We start from the raw sequence: 17,565 nt of genomic DNA on the forward strand, positions 1-17,565 counted from the left end.
TGATAGAAAAATAAAAAAAAAAGTTGTGACAAATATGATTTGTCCTTTCATTGCAGTATCACTTCTTACAAGGATGAAAGTGCTGTAATTGTTCTTGAAAAAAAAAATAAAGGTGCTGTAATTGTTCATCACTTCCAAATTCGAATGGGAAGATCAGATGGTAACATCAAAAGGGTCATGAAGGTGTTTAGAAGTTAACATACTTATCATGAAACCGCATAAAAAAAAAAAGGTAACAATGACGTGAGATTAGCAACCCATTGCTTTGTTGGCTTTGAGCTTGGATTTCTCAACCACAATTCCATCGTTCCCAGCAAGTGCCTTGTACTTATCTTTCCTAGTAAATGTAGTGCACTCATAGGAAAGAGTAGCTGCAATCAACCGCTGTATGTAATTAGCCACCTCATGGCTAGCCTTCCCTGAACTGCATGTCAGCTCCTGAGGCAACTTGCTCAAGAAAGTTACTTCATATGCTGGGCTAGGGTTCATGAAGAAGTAAAATGGATCCATGCCTTTCCACCCTCTAGCTGTGGTTCCGTGAAACATGCTCATCCGATTCACCATAGCCACCGGCACAATTTGATCTGTTAATTCAGCAAACAAAGCTGAAAACCTTAAAAGAAATGGTTCCCGGCAAGTAGTTCCCTCAGGGCATATGGCTAAGTCACCTTCTTCTAACAACTTCTTGATCATTGATGCGTCGGCGGCACGATCACGGCTGAGCCTAACTGTTTTGATGGGGGATATAATTTCAGAGAGACGAGAAACTGAATATGTAACTGCTGCAATAGGACGGCCAAGGGCGGTGGAGAGAAATATTGGGTCAAGAAGGGTTCTGTGGGAGCAAACAAAGAGGACACCAGATTGGCCGATGGATTTTTTGGCTGGGGGAGGTGGTGTGCCCTTTACGGTGACACGGACGCCAAGTGCCCAGAAAGCATAATAGACCACTGGCATGGGCAGGAGTGCCCCTGCTGCAACTCGCAAGCAAGCTAGAATAAATCCTATGGGAATCCAGAGAATTATGACTAGTGCCATTAAAGGTGTTGGCTTCTGTACTAGTCGGCTATCATGGAAGATTATGGGTTTTAGGAGCTTGTCACCTGTTACTGCCCTGACTTCTGGCTTGGGTGGCACGAGGTAACCCTCCTGTCAATTAGATTGAACAATTGTTAATTTTAAACAGTATATTTTGATTTCCCATGTCTGTCAAAAGGAAGTTTTGCATTTAATTAAGCTAATTACCTGGCACATAGACAAGAAGGGAATATCAGTATGTCTATCTCCAAGCCCAATCTCTGGCCGAGTATTTGGAAAAGCCTTGTGAAGAGCGTTTGCCTTGTTCTTTCCCACGAGTACCCCAGGGCTACGAACAAACCCAGTTGCTCTGCCTTTATAAGTTGATATCTCAGTACCCAAAACCAAATCAGAACCCAAGAAATCCTTCAAAAATGCTTCCACCATAATCCTGGGATTTGCTGTAAGAACGCAGCGTTTCCCGCACGAAGAGAACACACGCCACGACTCAGGGTGGAGATCACCGGAGTAGAACTTAGGCAGCACTGCACGTGCCACGGACTCAATATTGGATACTTTCATACCAGCAAATGACGCAAAGATAAGAACTTGGACACCAGCAGACTCTGAAACGAAGTAATAGAGAAGTCCTGCTAATGGTGAGGCCAAGAGCAAGAAAAGAAGCCTAAAAACACCACCGCCCTCGAAAGCTATCAGAGCAAAATAAGGGAAGGAGCTACGGCCTATAAGCAAGGTCCCATCCATGTCAGCAACCACCGTGTGTTTTTCTCGGCCTATGGATGCGCATTTGTTCACAGCAGGGAAGCTGTCCATCACAACAATAATGACCCTGAAATCTAATTGAAGGTAAAACCTATTATAATTATTGAAAGCTCTATGTGCAGCTATACAAGAAGCTATTGCGCATATATAGAGGATTAAAGAAAAGCAATACAGGAGACATGCACAAAATCGAGGCGAAAACGACAAAAATTGGGATGTTTAAATGATAAAAACCATGGCAATTTGACAGTGAGTGGCGCCGAGATTTCCACGAGAGCTAGCGAGGTTGCTGTGCTTCTAAACATGATGACCATGTAGAACCGAGGGTTGGACACTGTTTTCAGAGAAGAAACAAAGAAGAAAACTTTGTATTGATCGCTGGTCGCATTGTTGTCGTATATAATATCTAAGGCTTTGCAATATATGTTGCTCTCTCTCGAGTGCGATGTGAATGAGCTCTTAGTAAATACTTTATAGTTTGCTCGCTGCTCTTGGCTGCTAAACCTTGCTCCTGCTGCTAAGCTTTGATCACAGAGGATTTTTTTTTCCCAGTTTCCTTTCGGCCTGATGTGTTCATTTATTTATGCATAGTCTTGCATGCGACTCGCTTGAGACCCACATAATTAATCATCATGATACGATTATTATGTATGTATTTTCATTGGTAACTAATTAATGAACACTTACCAATGATTACTTTCAAAATTAATATTAATTATATAAACTTAGGATATATATATCACTTTAGGAGTTGGGTGTTTGTTGGAGAATAAAGGAAGATGAAAATTAAGGGGTTATTAATATTTAAGTTTTTTTAATTATTGCATTTTGATTTAATTTAGATAAAAATGCATTAAAAATGTAATTTAGTTATTTCAGTTTTTAAATCTGAAAAATTAAAGTAAATAAAACTAATTTAATATTTAATTTTAAAACCAAAACAAATCAAATATATCAAAATTTAAATTGAATAATTTTTAGTTTAAATTAAATGTATGATTTTCCTAAATAACTGTTTGAAACTAATGAAAGGAAAAAAAAATTATTACACCATATATAATCATAAAAATAATAATCAATTACCTACAATGATGAACATTTAAGGAGAACTAGTTTTTTTTTTTTTAAACGTGCATTATACTCTTTTTTTGGTATTTATTTGTAATTTAATATTTTTATATATTATTTTTTATTTTTTTATATGATATAATATTATTATATTAATTATTATTATGATAATATAATAAATTTTCATTTTTCATAATATTTATATTATATATGCACTTATCGATTAAATTAATAAAAATGAAAATATATTAGTGAAAATAAAAAATTATGGAGGTAAAATTTATAATGAAAATTTTATTATTATAATATAATTTTATAATTTTATATTAACTATTTATTATTTTGTTAGTTCATAAGTTTTAAGTTTATCAAAATTAATTAGTTTTTATTATTTTCTAATTTTATAAAACATATAAATTTTTTCAATACCATTTAAGAGTTTATACACATAATAAAAAAAATAAATTCAATTTAATATAATTTCATATAATATTATTTTTTTATTTCTAGTTATTTTTAATTTAATTTTATATTTTTATTTAATAAAATTAATTATGCACATCCATATCAATAAGTATTAATATTATTAATTTTTATTTAATATATAATATTTTACGTAATTTTATATGTTTTTATGATACGGATAAAAATTTTAAAAATAAGATTGAAAAGTATATTAATACTAATAATTTATTTATAAATAATAAATTAATAACTAAAATATTTTTTTATATAAAAAATAAAAAAATCAATGCTAATAAAATAAAACAAAAATACTAACGTTAATAAATTATTATTTTTAATTAAAATAATTATAGTAAAAATTGTATAAACAATTATTCGATTTATAATAAAATATTTTATTAAACTAATTTATAATGTATTTTTAAATTAAATTTTTTATAGTTATTTTTTTAAAAGTAAATGTCAAATTTGAATAAAAGAAGTTGTTGATCCATATAAATAAAAATTTAATTAAATAATATAATATTTATATTTATATGAAAATTGTAACTTTTTTTAATCAAATTATCAATTTATATTTATATTTAAATATAAATTTATTAAATTAAAATAATAATTTTATATTCAAAATATGATTTTTAATTTTTTTATACATATTTATTATTTACCAAGTTAGCATAACATTATAGTATTAAAAAAATTAAAAATATTTTTTGATATATACAGATATTAATATTTTTAAACTTTTAATAATATATCATTTTAAAATAAACAAATCAGTATTATAAATTATAATCATCCTATTGGTTATATTAATTTTGTAATTAAATTCAAATTTAACATATTCTAGTTAATTATTAATTTTGTAAATAATATATATATTTATCTATTTAAATATTATTCTCATATGTATAATTTATTTTTTTATATTTTATACGTAATTATATATTATTTAAAACTTGTAGATTCATATAATTTTAATATATATATATATAGAGAGAGAGAGAGTGTTTCTATAGAGTTAATTGTATCAATTCATGCAAATATTTAGCTTTTAATTAATTTTAATTACATTTTATAGTTTTATTTAACTAAAAGTCAATTTATTTCATTTTAATTCATATTAGTTATTTTTAAGGAAAATTTATAAATAAGAGTAAAGAATTGGATAAAGCCTAATTTTGGCAGAATATCTCATAGCCAGCTATGAGATTCTTATAATTGCCTATGATATTGAAGAAACAATAATGATTACCTGTGGGATGATAACAGGGCGAATGGCCAGTCATGAGATTGCTTCCTACACGCATTGTTGGTCATAATATGATCTTTATGGGTATTTTTTCACCCAATGAGCTTATGACACCTCATCCAATCAAGGGGAAGAGTAAAAAATTGAAGTTAGTTGAAAATTTTGGGAAAGGAGGAGAGGGAGAAGACTTTTTCTTTTTTTTTTTGAGGTCTCTTACCAGCCAAACACTCCAAAAATTTCATTGTAAATAAGAATTGGAGAGGGTTTTCTTAGAGCATTGGGAAGCTACAGTAAGAGTTCTTCATCAAGCACACTTAGAGTTTATTAATTAAATGCTTTTCCTTTCTTTTCTTTTATTTGAACTCATTTGTTAATTTGATGTTTGAATTTAATTTTATTGATTTTGAGTTGATACTTTAGAAAATGAGTGATTAAATATTTTAGCTCGAGATTTGATATAGTTTGACTTGATATAATATATAGATTTTGATCTAGTTTTTTTTTAATTTGCTAATAGTTATTATTTTTGAGTTTAATACTTTTGAGTATCTTGGCCAACTATTTGAATGATGTTAGATTTATAATCTATGGTTGAAAAATATGATTATCAGTTTGATTTGACAACAATTATCATAGATTTCAATTAAGAGTTGAAACTAAGATTGAGTCTATGGGGTTTTATTGAAATAGTATTTTTCTTAATACTCTAATTAATTGAGTAATTCTCTATTGAAAAATAAGGATTAATTCTTTAATTAGAAGGTTTGATGATGCTAGGAAGGGATTATCAAATGCTTTTGATTATTAATCCTTGCAAAAGTAGTTAAAATTGATTATTAGATAAAATTGGTTAAGATTAATTATTAATCAAGTGAAATCATATCCCTAGCCATCTTTATTTGAATTTAAACACAAAATTTTATTGCTTTTATTAGTTAATTCCATCTTTAGTTCAATTTTAATTGATTGAATTTAATCAAATTTGATAGCCTAGATATTAGTAAAATTAACATAAATTAGGGTAATTAAATACAATCCTAATGAAAATGATATTCTACTCACCATTTATTACTTATACGATTCCGTGCACTTACGGACGTGTATCAATATATATTACTTATCAATTAATAGTATTTATATAAGCTAATTTATATATTAATGTAATAATTAAAAATTCTAGAAATATATCTACAATTAAGAAAAATATAAATTTATTTTGTATGACTTATAAGAAATTGAATCAAATGAAAATTTTAAAAACATTAATAAAATAATTCATATGCTTTGTTAACAAAAATTAATTTCTTTTTCTATTCTTTTATATAAATTCAAATATAATTGTATTGAAATATTTTTACATAAATAATTATAAGACGGAAATAAAAATTTATTTGAATTCATTAAAAAAGTTATTTATATAAATAAATATATATTTTTATTTTTGTAAATAATATAAATCATTAAAGTATTTTTATAAAATTTTATTTAAAATTATATCATTATAAAAATTTAATTAAATAGATTTTAAATGCAAGTATAACTAAAAAAATTAGATATATATATAATTTAAAATTGTACAGACATTTAAATTTTAAATTCTAATAATTTTAAATTTATATAAATTATAAAATTAAATTAAATATTAAAAATATAATTATAAATATTATAAAAAATAAAAAAGTTTATACGGTGGATCTCCTTCAATTCTTTTCTGAGTTTTTGACTTTTTCTTCCTATTCACAAGTTCTATTCTAACTTTCAAAACTATGAGATGAAATATAAATTAAAATTTTCTCATTCCTTCACTAAAAATACTTCCTTGAAATTCAATAAACCCGTCTGTATATTAATAGCTTTTTCTTTAACTTGATTTTTAAATCTGTTCCTCTCTAAATTTCTAAAAAAAAAAAAAAAAAAATCTAAATCCATCACTGAATAAATTGAAATTCCATTTTATTTATTCTTAATTTAATATTTATCTAATTAAATTGATGTTTAAAAAATACAATTAAAACAATGACTTTTCTGATTTCTCCCCCTAAGGCCAAGTCTACATCCACATCAATTTCATGGTTTTAGCTTTCCTATTGTTATGTCACATGAAATCATTTTCTAATGTCTATTTCAAATTAGTTGGATTAGGTCTACTAATTATTGCAATATGCAATACTATGAAATATATGTGATTTTTTTTTTTGAAAATTTAATTTAGATATTATTTGATTGGATGAAATCGCTATCAAAATAAATATTCTCGTTAAAAATATTCAATCACCAAAGATGATAATTTATCTAAAACTTTTACAGTAGTTTATGAAAAAACAAAATTTTGTTAAAATAAAAAAACATAATTTTATTAAAATATTAATAATTATTTCAAATATATTAAGTTAATATGAGAAAATGTGTTTCAAAAAAATAATTCAATCAAATAATTAATTTTAATGTATATAAATTTATTTAATAATACTCTTATCATAAGTAAATATTTTTTTTTTCTCTTCATTTTCTGAAAAAGGAAAAAAATTTGCCCACGTAATAAGTTCGCTGGTCAAATTAATGTTTATTGATTGATGTGTTGGGCCCAATCATCATCTGACGAATAATATAATATTAATATAAAAATATTAATTCAATTGATTTTTTTAACACATCACATTATTTTTATAAATAATTTAAATTTCATAATAATTTTCTAATTTTTAAAAATATTTTTATAATAAATTCTAAATTCAGTGATAAAAATTTTAGTGAAAGAAACTATTATTTATTTAATTTAACTATTTATTTTATAATTTTTATTTTAAATTTTATTTTTAAATTTATAAGTTAATTTAAAAATAATAATTAATTATTTAATAAAATTATTTAAATAATTTAAGTGTTTAAAAGTAATTGAATTTATTAAAATAATAAAAAAAAGTGCATCATTAAATGTGATAATTGTTAAAAGGAGAACAGTCTTAATATTTTAAAAAATTATTAAAATAATATAATTTTTTATTTAATTAAAATATAATTTTTAAAATAAATAAATAAATTATAAATAAGGATATTTTATGATTTTTAATTTATTTTAAGTAATTTTTAATTTATAAATTAAATTAAATATTAAGTAATTTATTATTTATAAATAATTATAAATAATTTATAAATTAAAATAAATATATTAAAAATATGTAAATGATCAAATATTAATATGGTTTTTGTAATTTGTCTTTGGTTGCATGATATTGACAAGTGACAGGAAAGTTATGAGACTTCGTCTTTCTAAAGAAAAAGAAATACAAAGGTTTTGTGTTTTAAATCTAATAATTTAAACTCATAAAAGAAAAATAATTGCATAAAAAGAGACAGATTCAAGTCAACGATTAAAAGCCCCACCAACCCACCCTCTTCAAATTGACTTCCCAACGGTCTTCCGAGTTTCAATTCTCATTAATCCAATATACTAACTTTTTTATTATCTTAAATTCTTAATTTAAATAAATAAATCCTAAAGCACTTATCAATGGGAAGACTGTGGCCAAATAAATGTTCCTCACACTAACTACCTTTTTTTTTTATGGAAACTAATTAATTGTTATTATTATTATAAATAATTAAAAAATAATTATTTATCATTAACATTATTAATTTGTAATCTATTTAAAATATTTTAATTATATTATACAAAATAAATAAATATTTTTTTTAAAAAAGAAACTCGGAATAGCATAAGATCATGAAACACGCGTCGTTTTAATGCTAATAGCTACAGATACTCACCGGAGATTTCCAGCGGTTTATGGCATTTTCTTTCTCTTCCTGCCAAAGGGTGTATGCGTTTCACTGCGAGTGTTATGCAGAGTGAAGCACTACAAGTAGCTTCCTCGAAATTTAGGTTTAAAAGAGACCCTTTTGATCATTTAACTTGCTGTCCACTCACCGACAATGAAGCGAGTCAAGGTCGAGTCTTCAGTCCCAATGACTCGACTCACATTGATTCAGGCTTTAATGGCCGTCCTTCTTGTATACTTGCTCTTCATGAGCCTTGAAATCCCTCTCATTTTCAAAACCGGCTATGGGTCGGTGCCCGGCGATGGCTCTCTCATCGACGCCTTGCCTAGGCCCATATTGGCCGACGATGATGAAGCAACTCGAACGGTGTTGGATCCTCATCGGGTCTTTCTCCGGATCCCTGAAAGGCGAGTGCGAGAGACGAAAAGATTATCTGGTCTGTTCTTCAATGAGTCTATTTTCGATGCTGCTGACGCTGTCGATGAACTCTCTGCCCTACACAAGGCCGCTAAACAGGCGTGGCTCGCTGGGAAGAAGCTCTGGGAAGAGTTGGAGTCGGGTAAAGTTCAAGCCGACCCTATCAACGTCGAGAATCGCATTGAACATTGCCCGGTGTCTATGGCTTTATCCAGTTCGGAGTTTTCCGCTCGTAAGCGGATCATAGAGCTCCCCTGCGGACTGACTCTGGGGTCCCACATAACGGTGGTGGGGAGTCCGAGGTGGGCCCACCTGGAGAAGGACCCGCAAATAGCGTTGCTGAAGGAGGGGGAGGAGGCACTGATGGTGTCCCAGTTCATGATGGAGTTACTGAGGTTGATGACCGTTGATGGAGAGGAATCACCAAGAATTCTCCATTTCAACCCGAGATTGAAAGGTGATTGGAGTGGGAAACCTGTTATAGAGCATAACACTTGCTATAGAATGCAATGGGGAACTCCGTTGAGATGCGAGGGGTGGAGTTCTCAGGCCGATGAGGACACTGGTGGGTGAATTTGCTTTGGTATGCATTTGTTTCTAATGCAATTTGAGTGCATTGAACTGTATTCAGTAGGAGTTTACATGCAGACCATATTCGAGGGTGATTCCAATATGTTACTGATATGATCTGTGTTTAGAGTTGACAGTGTAGTTTTCTTTATTACTGTGGCTGTCAAATTATTCAGTAATGGGGAATTGATTTCATTGTTTGTCAAGGGCCTTTGTGGAATTATCTGTCTGTCTTGTTTTAATGCTTCTTGTCTGTTTTATAATTTTTTAGTCACGCGCTTTCGATGATTTTTCCAATTTAGCTGTTCGATATGCTCTCTCTGTCCTTTTTCTACCCCTTGTGATTCAGTTTCAACTCTTTAACCTTCTAGTATTAGTGGGACATTAACCACGATTGCTATTTTTTTCCCCCTGGTTTTGTAAAGTTGATGGGCTGGTGAAATGCGAGAAATGGCTTCGTGATGATGATTCTAATTCAGAAGATTCAAAAGTCGCATGGTGGTTGAATAGACTGATAGGACGACAAAGGAAGATCTCGTTCAACTGGCCATTCCCTTTTGCTGAGGGCAAGTTATTTGTTCTTACTTTGAGTACTGGCTTGGAAGGTTATCACATCAATGTTGACGGGAGACATATCACTTCTTTTCCATATCGCACTGTGAGTAACTTTGTAAACTCGCAAAAATTCCTAATCGTTTGACAAATGCTGATAATCTTTTAACTCTTTGTAATGTTTATAGGGATTTGTTCTAGAGGATGCCACTGGATTATATTTGAATGGGGATGTTGATGTGCATTCTGTTTTTGCTGCTTCCTTACCTTCCTTACATCCAAGTGTTGCACCGCAGCAGCATCTTGAGATGTTCAGGAAGTGGCAAGCACCACCTCTTCTTGACGGGCAAGTTGAGCTCTTCATCGGTATCCTCTCTGCTGGCAACCATTTTGCTGAGCGGATGGCTGTAAGGAAAACCTGGATGCAGCATAAGCTGATAAGATCTTCAAAAGTGGCGGCTCGGTTTTTTGTAGCACTGGTGAGGGTGGAATATGAAGTCATGTTTAGCTTTACAGCTCTTTTTGCTTTAATATAGGGCAAAAAATACTAAAAGTTGCTAGACTATATTTTTTATTCAACAGAATGGAGGAAAGGAAATAAATGCACAGCTAAAGAAAGAAGCAGATTTTTTTGGTGATATTGTTATAGTTCCATACATGGATAATTATGACCTTGTTGTATTGAAGACAGTTGCAATATGTGAATATGGGGTGAGTGATTGATCAATTGTTGCTTACTGTTTCATCCTTGTTTGCCAAGTGTTTATATGTTTTATACATTCAACTCAACTCAACTAAGTCTTTATCCCAAAAATTTGGAGTCGGCTATATAGATTCTCTTTTTCCACTCTAAACGATTTTGGATTAAATCCTCGAAAATCTGTAATGCTTCTAGGTCATGTTGTACTACTTTTCTCCAAGTCAGTTTAGGTCTACCCCTTCTTTTCTTTCTATACTCTAGCCTAATGTGCTCTACTTGTCTAACTAGAGCCTCCGTATGTTTACACTTCACATGACCAAACTCTATATGTTTTATACATTATGAGTAATTATTCTCTTTATTTCACTTCCACATCCCTTACCAAGTAGTAAGTAGAATTTTATATATTTTCTTGTTCTTTTGATCTTTGATAGGTTCACAATATGGCTGCAAAGTATATCATGAAGTGTGATGATGACACTTTTGTCAGGGTGGAGGCCATGATACAGGAGGCAAAGAAGGTGCCAAGAGATGGAAGCCTCTATATTGGAAATATTAACTACTACCACAAGGTTTTCCGCAGTGGAAAATGGGCAGTGACATACGAGGTATGCGTTCCGCAAATCCTTGGAGAATGCAGTAATTAGTCATTTTGTGCTTGCTTATTATGCTTGTTTTAAATCTCTACCCTCAGTTGGTGTTGGATGTAGGAAGAAAAGTGATCTTTTTCTTTTTTTCCCATTCATCTCAATGTTGCAGTTTAGTTCCTTATCTTATTTGCTTTGTGATAGAGTTGAATCTAAGTCTAAATTGATATGATAATATAATTTGTTACAAACTATCTTCCAATCTGTATCATGTTGCTTTTAATATTTCATTATCTGGATGTAGAAAGAAAAGTGATTTTTTTTCTTGTTATCTTTCTTTTCTCTTTTAAATATCTACTCTACATTTAGTTGAACAACAAGAACCATAACACTGACTGTAAATTATCCTATTCCAATTACAGTCCAAACAATTAACAAGCCAATTACTCTAATTCATACAACAGACAATCAATTGGAAAAATACAAAACCCATATATAATTTCACAACCAAATCCAAGTATAAATCCAAATTAATATGAAAGCTATTTACACACAAGCTAAGTAAAACAAACACACACACACAAAAAAAAAAAAGAAAAAAAGGGAAAATTTTCCAAATATGTAGCATGCAATCTGAGAACTCTTGAGAAGCAGTCTTTGCCCTTACCAATTTTCTTGGGAAGGAAAGTCCGGTAAATTTTAGGCAGCAAACCACCAGTGGCTGTGGTAATAGAGACCAGAAGCTTTCTCCTTATCATTCCTTATAGCAAGCTGAACCACACCACTGAAGAGATTATTACGAGTGAAAGAGAAGGAAAGAAAATGGGAGATGCTTTATTCAAGTTGGGGAGAGAAGAAAGCCAGCTGAGCAGGCAATGAGTATGTAGTGGCTGAACCTAGCAACCTCAATTGGCTCGATGAGGGTGGTGTGGGAGCAGTCAAAGTAGTAGTGCAGAGGTTGGAGTGGGCAGAAGAACATGCAGATATTTACAATGACTGTTCTAGCGGTGGGGGAAAGCGTATGAGGCAGAGCTGCAGTGGTGCCAGGGAGACGATATCATTTCTACTTTGATGATGAGAACGCCGAGGCCATGATGAAAACACAAAGTGGGATGAGGAAAGAAATGGGAGAGAACAAGAGAGTGGTCTGAGGGCTTTGGAAGAGGCCATGTTCATGGTGAGGGGGAGAGGTGAGAGAGAAGGGGATAAAGGAGGGGAAGGGAAGGGGATGGGAGAGGGACCTCGTAGGTTAGGTGAGGGGTAAACATATCAATTCTAATTTTTTTTTTTTTTCAAATTACCTGTCACGTTGGCAAATTAATCAACAAACTAGCAATAATAAGTTGAAAGGGTTTCATATTACTCAAATTAAAATTCATAGGGTTTTGTCTCACAAATTGAATGATGATATTGTTATAACACTCTAAGTTTAGGGACAACAGGTGCAATTTACTCATATTTGGATTTTGGATAAAAATAGTTGTCTGCTTCTCCTTGGTTGAGCTGAAATAGATGATATGAGCATTTCCCTTTTATACCTACAAATGTGCATAGCTTTTCAATGCCTATTTATTTTGCTCTCTTATCTCAAGGGAGTATGATTTATTGCCAATTCCAGCCAAATGCATACACTGGCACTTGAACTGTACCTGAAAAGTCTAGAAGCATTTTTATTATGTTCTATTTGGTCCTTATACTTTTATTTTTTGAACCAATAGGCCATTAGTTGAACAAATTTTTGGTTCATTTACCATAGGCATATTGACACAACAAAAATGTTGATATCACTCTTTTTATTTGTTGACTTTTTAACTTATTTTTCAACATATCTTTCACATTTATATTGTTTTCAAATGAAAATTTTTAATTAAATTAATATTGTTAAAAGACTATGTCAATATTTTTAGAGTCGTTTTTACTTATTTTACCTGTGTGTTGACATGATTCATTGACCAAATAAATTTACATTTAATATATATAAAAATAGAAGTTAAAGTGTTTGATAGGCTGAAATAAAAGTTTTGAGTGCCACCAGACTTTTCAGTGAAAGTACATAGTGTAATTTATCATACTTGGCCAATTGCTGAATATGTATATATTAATGTTACTGATTCAGGAATGGCCAGCAGAAGAGTACCCACCCTATGCAAATGGTCCAGGCTATATTATCTCATCGGACATTGCACAATTTGTTGTGGCCGAGTTTCAAAGTCATCAGTTGAGAGTATGTTATGTTAATTTCTCTCTCTCTCTCTCTCTCTCTCTCATGATTGTGTGCATTTTGGTGGTAGTCATATGATCATCTGAATTCACGTGCAGTTGTTTAAGATGGAAGATGTGAGCATGGGAATATGGGTGGAAAAGTTCAACGGTTCAAAACCTGTAGAGTACGTGCACAGCCTTAAGTTTTGCCAGTATGGATGCACTGAAGATTATTACACTGCGCATTACCAATCTCCAAGGCAGATGTTATGCCTCTGGGAAAAATTACATCAGGGAAAACCCCAATGCTGCAATATGAGATGATACTTGTATGAACATAATGATAGTGTTCAGCCTCATTATGGTAATTCTGAGAGGAAAAAGAAAGAAACCCCAAGAAACAAGTTTTTGCAGTCATAGTAAATCTCTGTGTATATTCAGAGCGATTTAAGACATACTGGGTTTCGGATCCTCATTGTGTACATTCGTCACTCTAAAGTTCCTTTTTGTTGTTTCAAGTAGCCACAAATGATTTCCCCTGGTGCTGTAGATTGTCCTAGCAGTAATCTTGCTAGAGGGGCTGTACAATTTATAGAAGAGTTCCTGGTTTTGTAATCTATAGCGGGAAAGCATAGGAGTGGAAGAATTGAAAACATTGTGGTTTCTCTCCATTAGTTTCTGTCTAGGATGTGGAGAGTATCCTTGGACATTGCCTTTGTTATTATTATATTGTTGATTTTCATTGGGAAGGTGATGTTCGAAGTATGGGCCTGGATTGATTGCGATGTGCAATCAAATCTGAAACATATGGCATGAGACTCTGGGCTGTTTAGAAAAAGATTGATGTATTTCATCAACCCATTTGAGATTCTTCTTTTTCTTAATAAAAAAAAAAGAAAAAGAAAACCCCACATTTGAGATTCCCTCTGTTGAATACGCTCACTATGAACTACCATACATCTTTATTACTTTTTCTTTCATTTTGTTTGTTCCATAGAATTCATGCTTTCAGAATTCAGAGCCAACAAGCTGATGCATAAGAGGAGAAAAGGAAATTAGGCACATGCTTGTTTTTCCTATTTCACTGTTTGGGAGATGAGAAAGGCAAGGAGGAAAATAGATATTTTAGGTTATGGGTTTTTTTGATAATCAGATCCAACTTTGTACTCGGTAAAACCGGCCGACATAATTTTTTAGGGCACATGCATTCGAAGTACTGAATAATTTATTATTTTTTTAAGTTAAAAGATTATGTTAAAAAAATAATAAAAAAATAATAATAATTTGTTGAAACTAATCGATGAAGTAACTAATTCCTAATTGGATCATAAAATATGATTTATTCAAATGAAATTGTTAAAGTTAAATTTGACATTGATTAATAACTAAAAGGTGAATTTGAGCTTTTATTCCTTCGTAAATTTGTGGTTGATTTTAACTTGTTAAGTGGGAAGTTGGCTATTGTTTAAGTGGTGATGCTAATTATTTGAGAACAAAACAATAGGTATAAAGCTTCTTCATCTGTTTGTGGAGCTTGACAAAGAAGGGCCTGAGAAAAAAAGAAACTTTATAGTGAGAATGATTCTCTCTTGGTGGATACAAGCTTTCAAAAGAAAGAACCATATTCCAAGTCACAACCTCTATGCTACACAGGCCCACAATTGCTAGCTGGATCACAATTACTTCTCAACTAAGTATGCGCAAAATTGAAGGCTTATTGCATGATTCTGTCTCGTTTATGTAATATGCTTAAAAATGGAATATAGGTAGGTTCTCTCATACTAAGAAAATATAAATATATATATATATATATATATTGTTCATTGTCTCACGCACATTTAAAAGAATTCATTGTTTCAATTCAAGACTTGGGAGACTAAAGTTTAAGTTACTTTCTGAAATGAGTCATAAAATATAGATATCCCACTGCCATGTATTCTTTACCAAAACAGAGACTGAAAAGTTCAAAAAGAAAAGTGAAACTATTGGCTTTTGGAAATTTCTTACATACAACCGGCGTAATTGTGCTCTTCATGCAAACAATAACCTTGGCTAAACAGAATTTTCAATTTACTTGCGGGTCTAGAATTCCATCCCCTGATGATCGTCATCACACACTCTACAAGAAGGCCCAAACCAGAAAGAAAGCCAAGGAACAGATCAACCGGTTGCCTGATGTAACACCAATAAATCACATCAGTCTGAAAGAAATCATGAAATATCAAATAGAGTTCAAAATAAATTGCAAAAGAAACAAGAGAGATACCTGTCTGCCATTTGAGAAGGCTTGAACCATGATTATATCCAAAGAAACAATCTGATGTGGCGTTCAGACCATTAGGACAGTTACAGATAAAAGAATTGTAAGCTCCACCATACCCACAAACCCCATGGCTCCCCTCGCAATCAGCACATGAACTAGGATAGTCATTATACACATTAAACTTGTACTTTAGTGCTATCCCATATTTCCAATTTTCGGGATTAGCCTCCTGACCACTAAAGCTATAAAACCCAGAATAAGAACTGCATTGCAGCTTCTGTAAATCCATTTCAAATGACGGTCCGAGATCAACCGGGGTGTAAACACAGCAAGTAGAGATTGGGAGATTGAGCATGATGATAGCTTGGCAGGAGAACAAGAAACCGCAAATGGGTGCACCTGTTCTATCACATTGAGGGACTGCGGTGCCATTATTATCACTATAGCCATTAGTTTTGTAAATAGGCGACGAAGTGGTGGAGCAGTCGAGCAATGTAAAGACAGTATCATCATGAAAAGAGAAAGGGGCATCCCAGTCCAGGCCAAAGCCTTTGCTTGGTTGGGTGCAAGCACAGGTTGACATAGAAGGATCTGAGATGTATATAACTTGATTGGTGTAGTCTATGTTGGTGACAGGATAGCAGCCAGTATGGGTCGTCAAGGTGAGCTTGTCTTGATTGCAAGTTACATATTTCTGGAATCGTGGATCGCCACAGCCAAGGCCAGTACCAAATGGATAACTGATGGGTATTTTGCCGCAGGAATTCTGGCAAGCTTGTGCAGAGATCAAGCAGGGGAGAGTTATGAAAAATAAGATGGAGAAGGGAGTACAATAAGAGTGCCTGAGCTTCATTTCTACACAGAAAGGAAGATAGGAGATGAGAGGAATTGTTGATGAGGTGTGAAGCATTGGTCATATCCTATAATATATATGTATATTGTGGAAGAAGATAATTAGAGAGTCTTACCTTAAGGAGGAAGGGTGAAACTTAACTGAGAGGGAGAAGGGGCATGTGGCTTTGTTTTACGGGGATTGGTTAGGTGACTTTCGGTGTGATGCTGGCTAGCTTTTGATCATCTTTTTGCTTTTCTCTATTATTAGATGCCTTGTTTTCATCACTCTCGTAACATTTACCAGCTTAATGGTTTTGTTTTTCTACTTTAAAAATGTGCATTTAGTGATTCTATTATCTCTTGGTTTGGCTGCCAATATATTGGATGACACAAAGGAACTTGCAAAATTTCATACCATTACGAAATATTTATAAACCCAGATTTTACGAAAAGTCTCACTACATGTACATGTTGTGCATTCGCCTCTGTTTTATAAAGTACTCCTATATATTTAATAGAAAATTGACCTGTTAATTAGAATTAAAATATATTTATTGATTGGAGTTTAAATTTCAGAATGGACTTTTATGTAAATCTCCCATATTGCACATGTGAGGCTGATAAAACTGAAGTGAACATGGAGAATCTAAGCTGGTTTCTTAATACAATTATATTCCATAAACGCCATATGCATTCAAGAAGCAGTTTCTCCACAAAGAAGATTGGGATGAGCAGTTTATTAATTTTAGACGTGAGTTAGGAGACGGATGCACAAATTTCAAGCAATTGCGTAATTTAAAGATATTGTTGATTTAATAAATAATTATATGGTTGATAAGCATTGATCCAACGCAGTTTGGATCTCTAATTACTTTTAGACCGTTGACTTAATTAGTTTAATGGATTATGCGCATGTATGCCAAAATAACAGATAGTATCGTAAGGTGATTTTCCATGGGTATTTTTGGTCACTTTCTCATTGGATTTCTTTCCCATACATATGATCTTCTAATGTTTTAGTATATATGAGGAGTTCATTTTTGGCTATGAGAGTACCATTTTCTTATACGATTAT

At 31.6% G+C, this 17,565-nt stretch overlaps 3 protein-coding genes across 5 annotated transcripts; 1 reads left to right on the forward strand and 2 right to left on the reverse strand.

Moving 5' to 3' along the window:
* Positions 1 to 125: 125 nt before the first annotated feature.
* LOC110668493 (glycerol-3-phosphate acyltransferase RAM2-like) lies at positions 126 to 1,854 on the reverse strand. The gene is made up of 2 exons (XM_021829759.2): positions 1,246 to 1,854; positions 126 to 1,149 (listed from the first exon to the last, which is right to left on the reverse strand). The coding sequence occupies exons 1-2, from the start codon at positions 1,849 to 1,851 to the stop codon at positions 250 to 252; spliced, it is 1,506 nt and encodes a 501-aa protein (XP_021685451.2). The 5' UTR covers positions 1,852 to 1,854; the 3' UTR covers positions 126 to 249.
* A 6,471-nt stretch (positions 1,855 to 8,325) lies between these two features.
* LOC110668481 (hydroxyproline O-galactosyltransferase GALT4) lies at positions 8,326 to 14,317 on the forward strand. Of its 3 annotated transcripts, none has more exons than XM_021829744.2 (7): positions 8,326 to 9,347; positions 9,778 to 10,010; positions 10,093 to 10,383; positions 10,466 to 10,615; positions 11,039 to 11,212; positions 13,308 to 13,415; positions 13,511 to 14,317. In XM_021829744.2, exons 1-7 carry the CDS (start codon positions 8,519 to 8,521, stop codon positions 13,715 to 13,717), a joined length of 1,992 nt encoding a protein of 663 aa, XP_021685436.2. In that variant the 5' UTR covers positions 8,326 to 8,518; the 3' UTR covers positions 13,718 to 14,317. The 3 variants fall into 3 exon arrangements, with proteins under 3 accessions (XP_021685436.2, XP_021685437.2, XP_021685438.2); XM_021829745.2 differs by having other exon boundaries at positions 10,487 to 10,615; XM_021829746.2 differs by lacking the exon at positions 10,466 to 10,615.
* Positions 14,318 to 15,230: 913 nt separating this feature from the next.
* LOC110668483 (uncharacterized) lies at positions 15,231 to 16,660 on the reverse strand. Its single transcript, XM_021829747.2, has 2 exons — positions 15,660 to 16,660; positions 15,231 to 15,565 (listed from the first exon to the last, which is right to left on the reverse strand). The coding sequence occupies exons 1-2, from the start codon at positions 16,564 to 16,566 to the stop codon at positions 15,513 to 15,515; spliced, it is 960 nt and encodes a 319-aa protein (XP_021685439.2). The 5' UTR covers positions 16,567 to 16,660; the 3' UTR covers positions 15,231 to 15,512.
* Between the last annotated feature and the right edge of the window lie 905 nt (positions 16,661 to 17,565).

Source organism: Hevea brasiliensis, chromosome 9 (assembly GCF_030052815.1).
Source record: "Hevea brasiliensis isolate MT/VB/25A 57/8 chromosome 9, ASM3005281v1, whole genome shotgun sequence".
In the NCBI taxonomy this organism is placed as follows: Eukaryota; Viridiplantae; Streptophyta; class Magnoliopsida; order Malpighiales; family Euphorbiaceae; genus Hevea; species Hevea brasiliensis.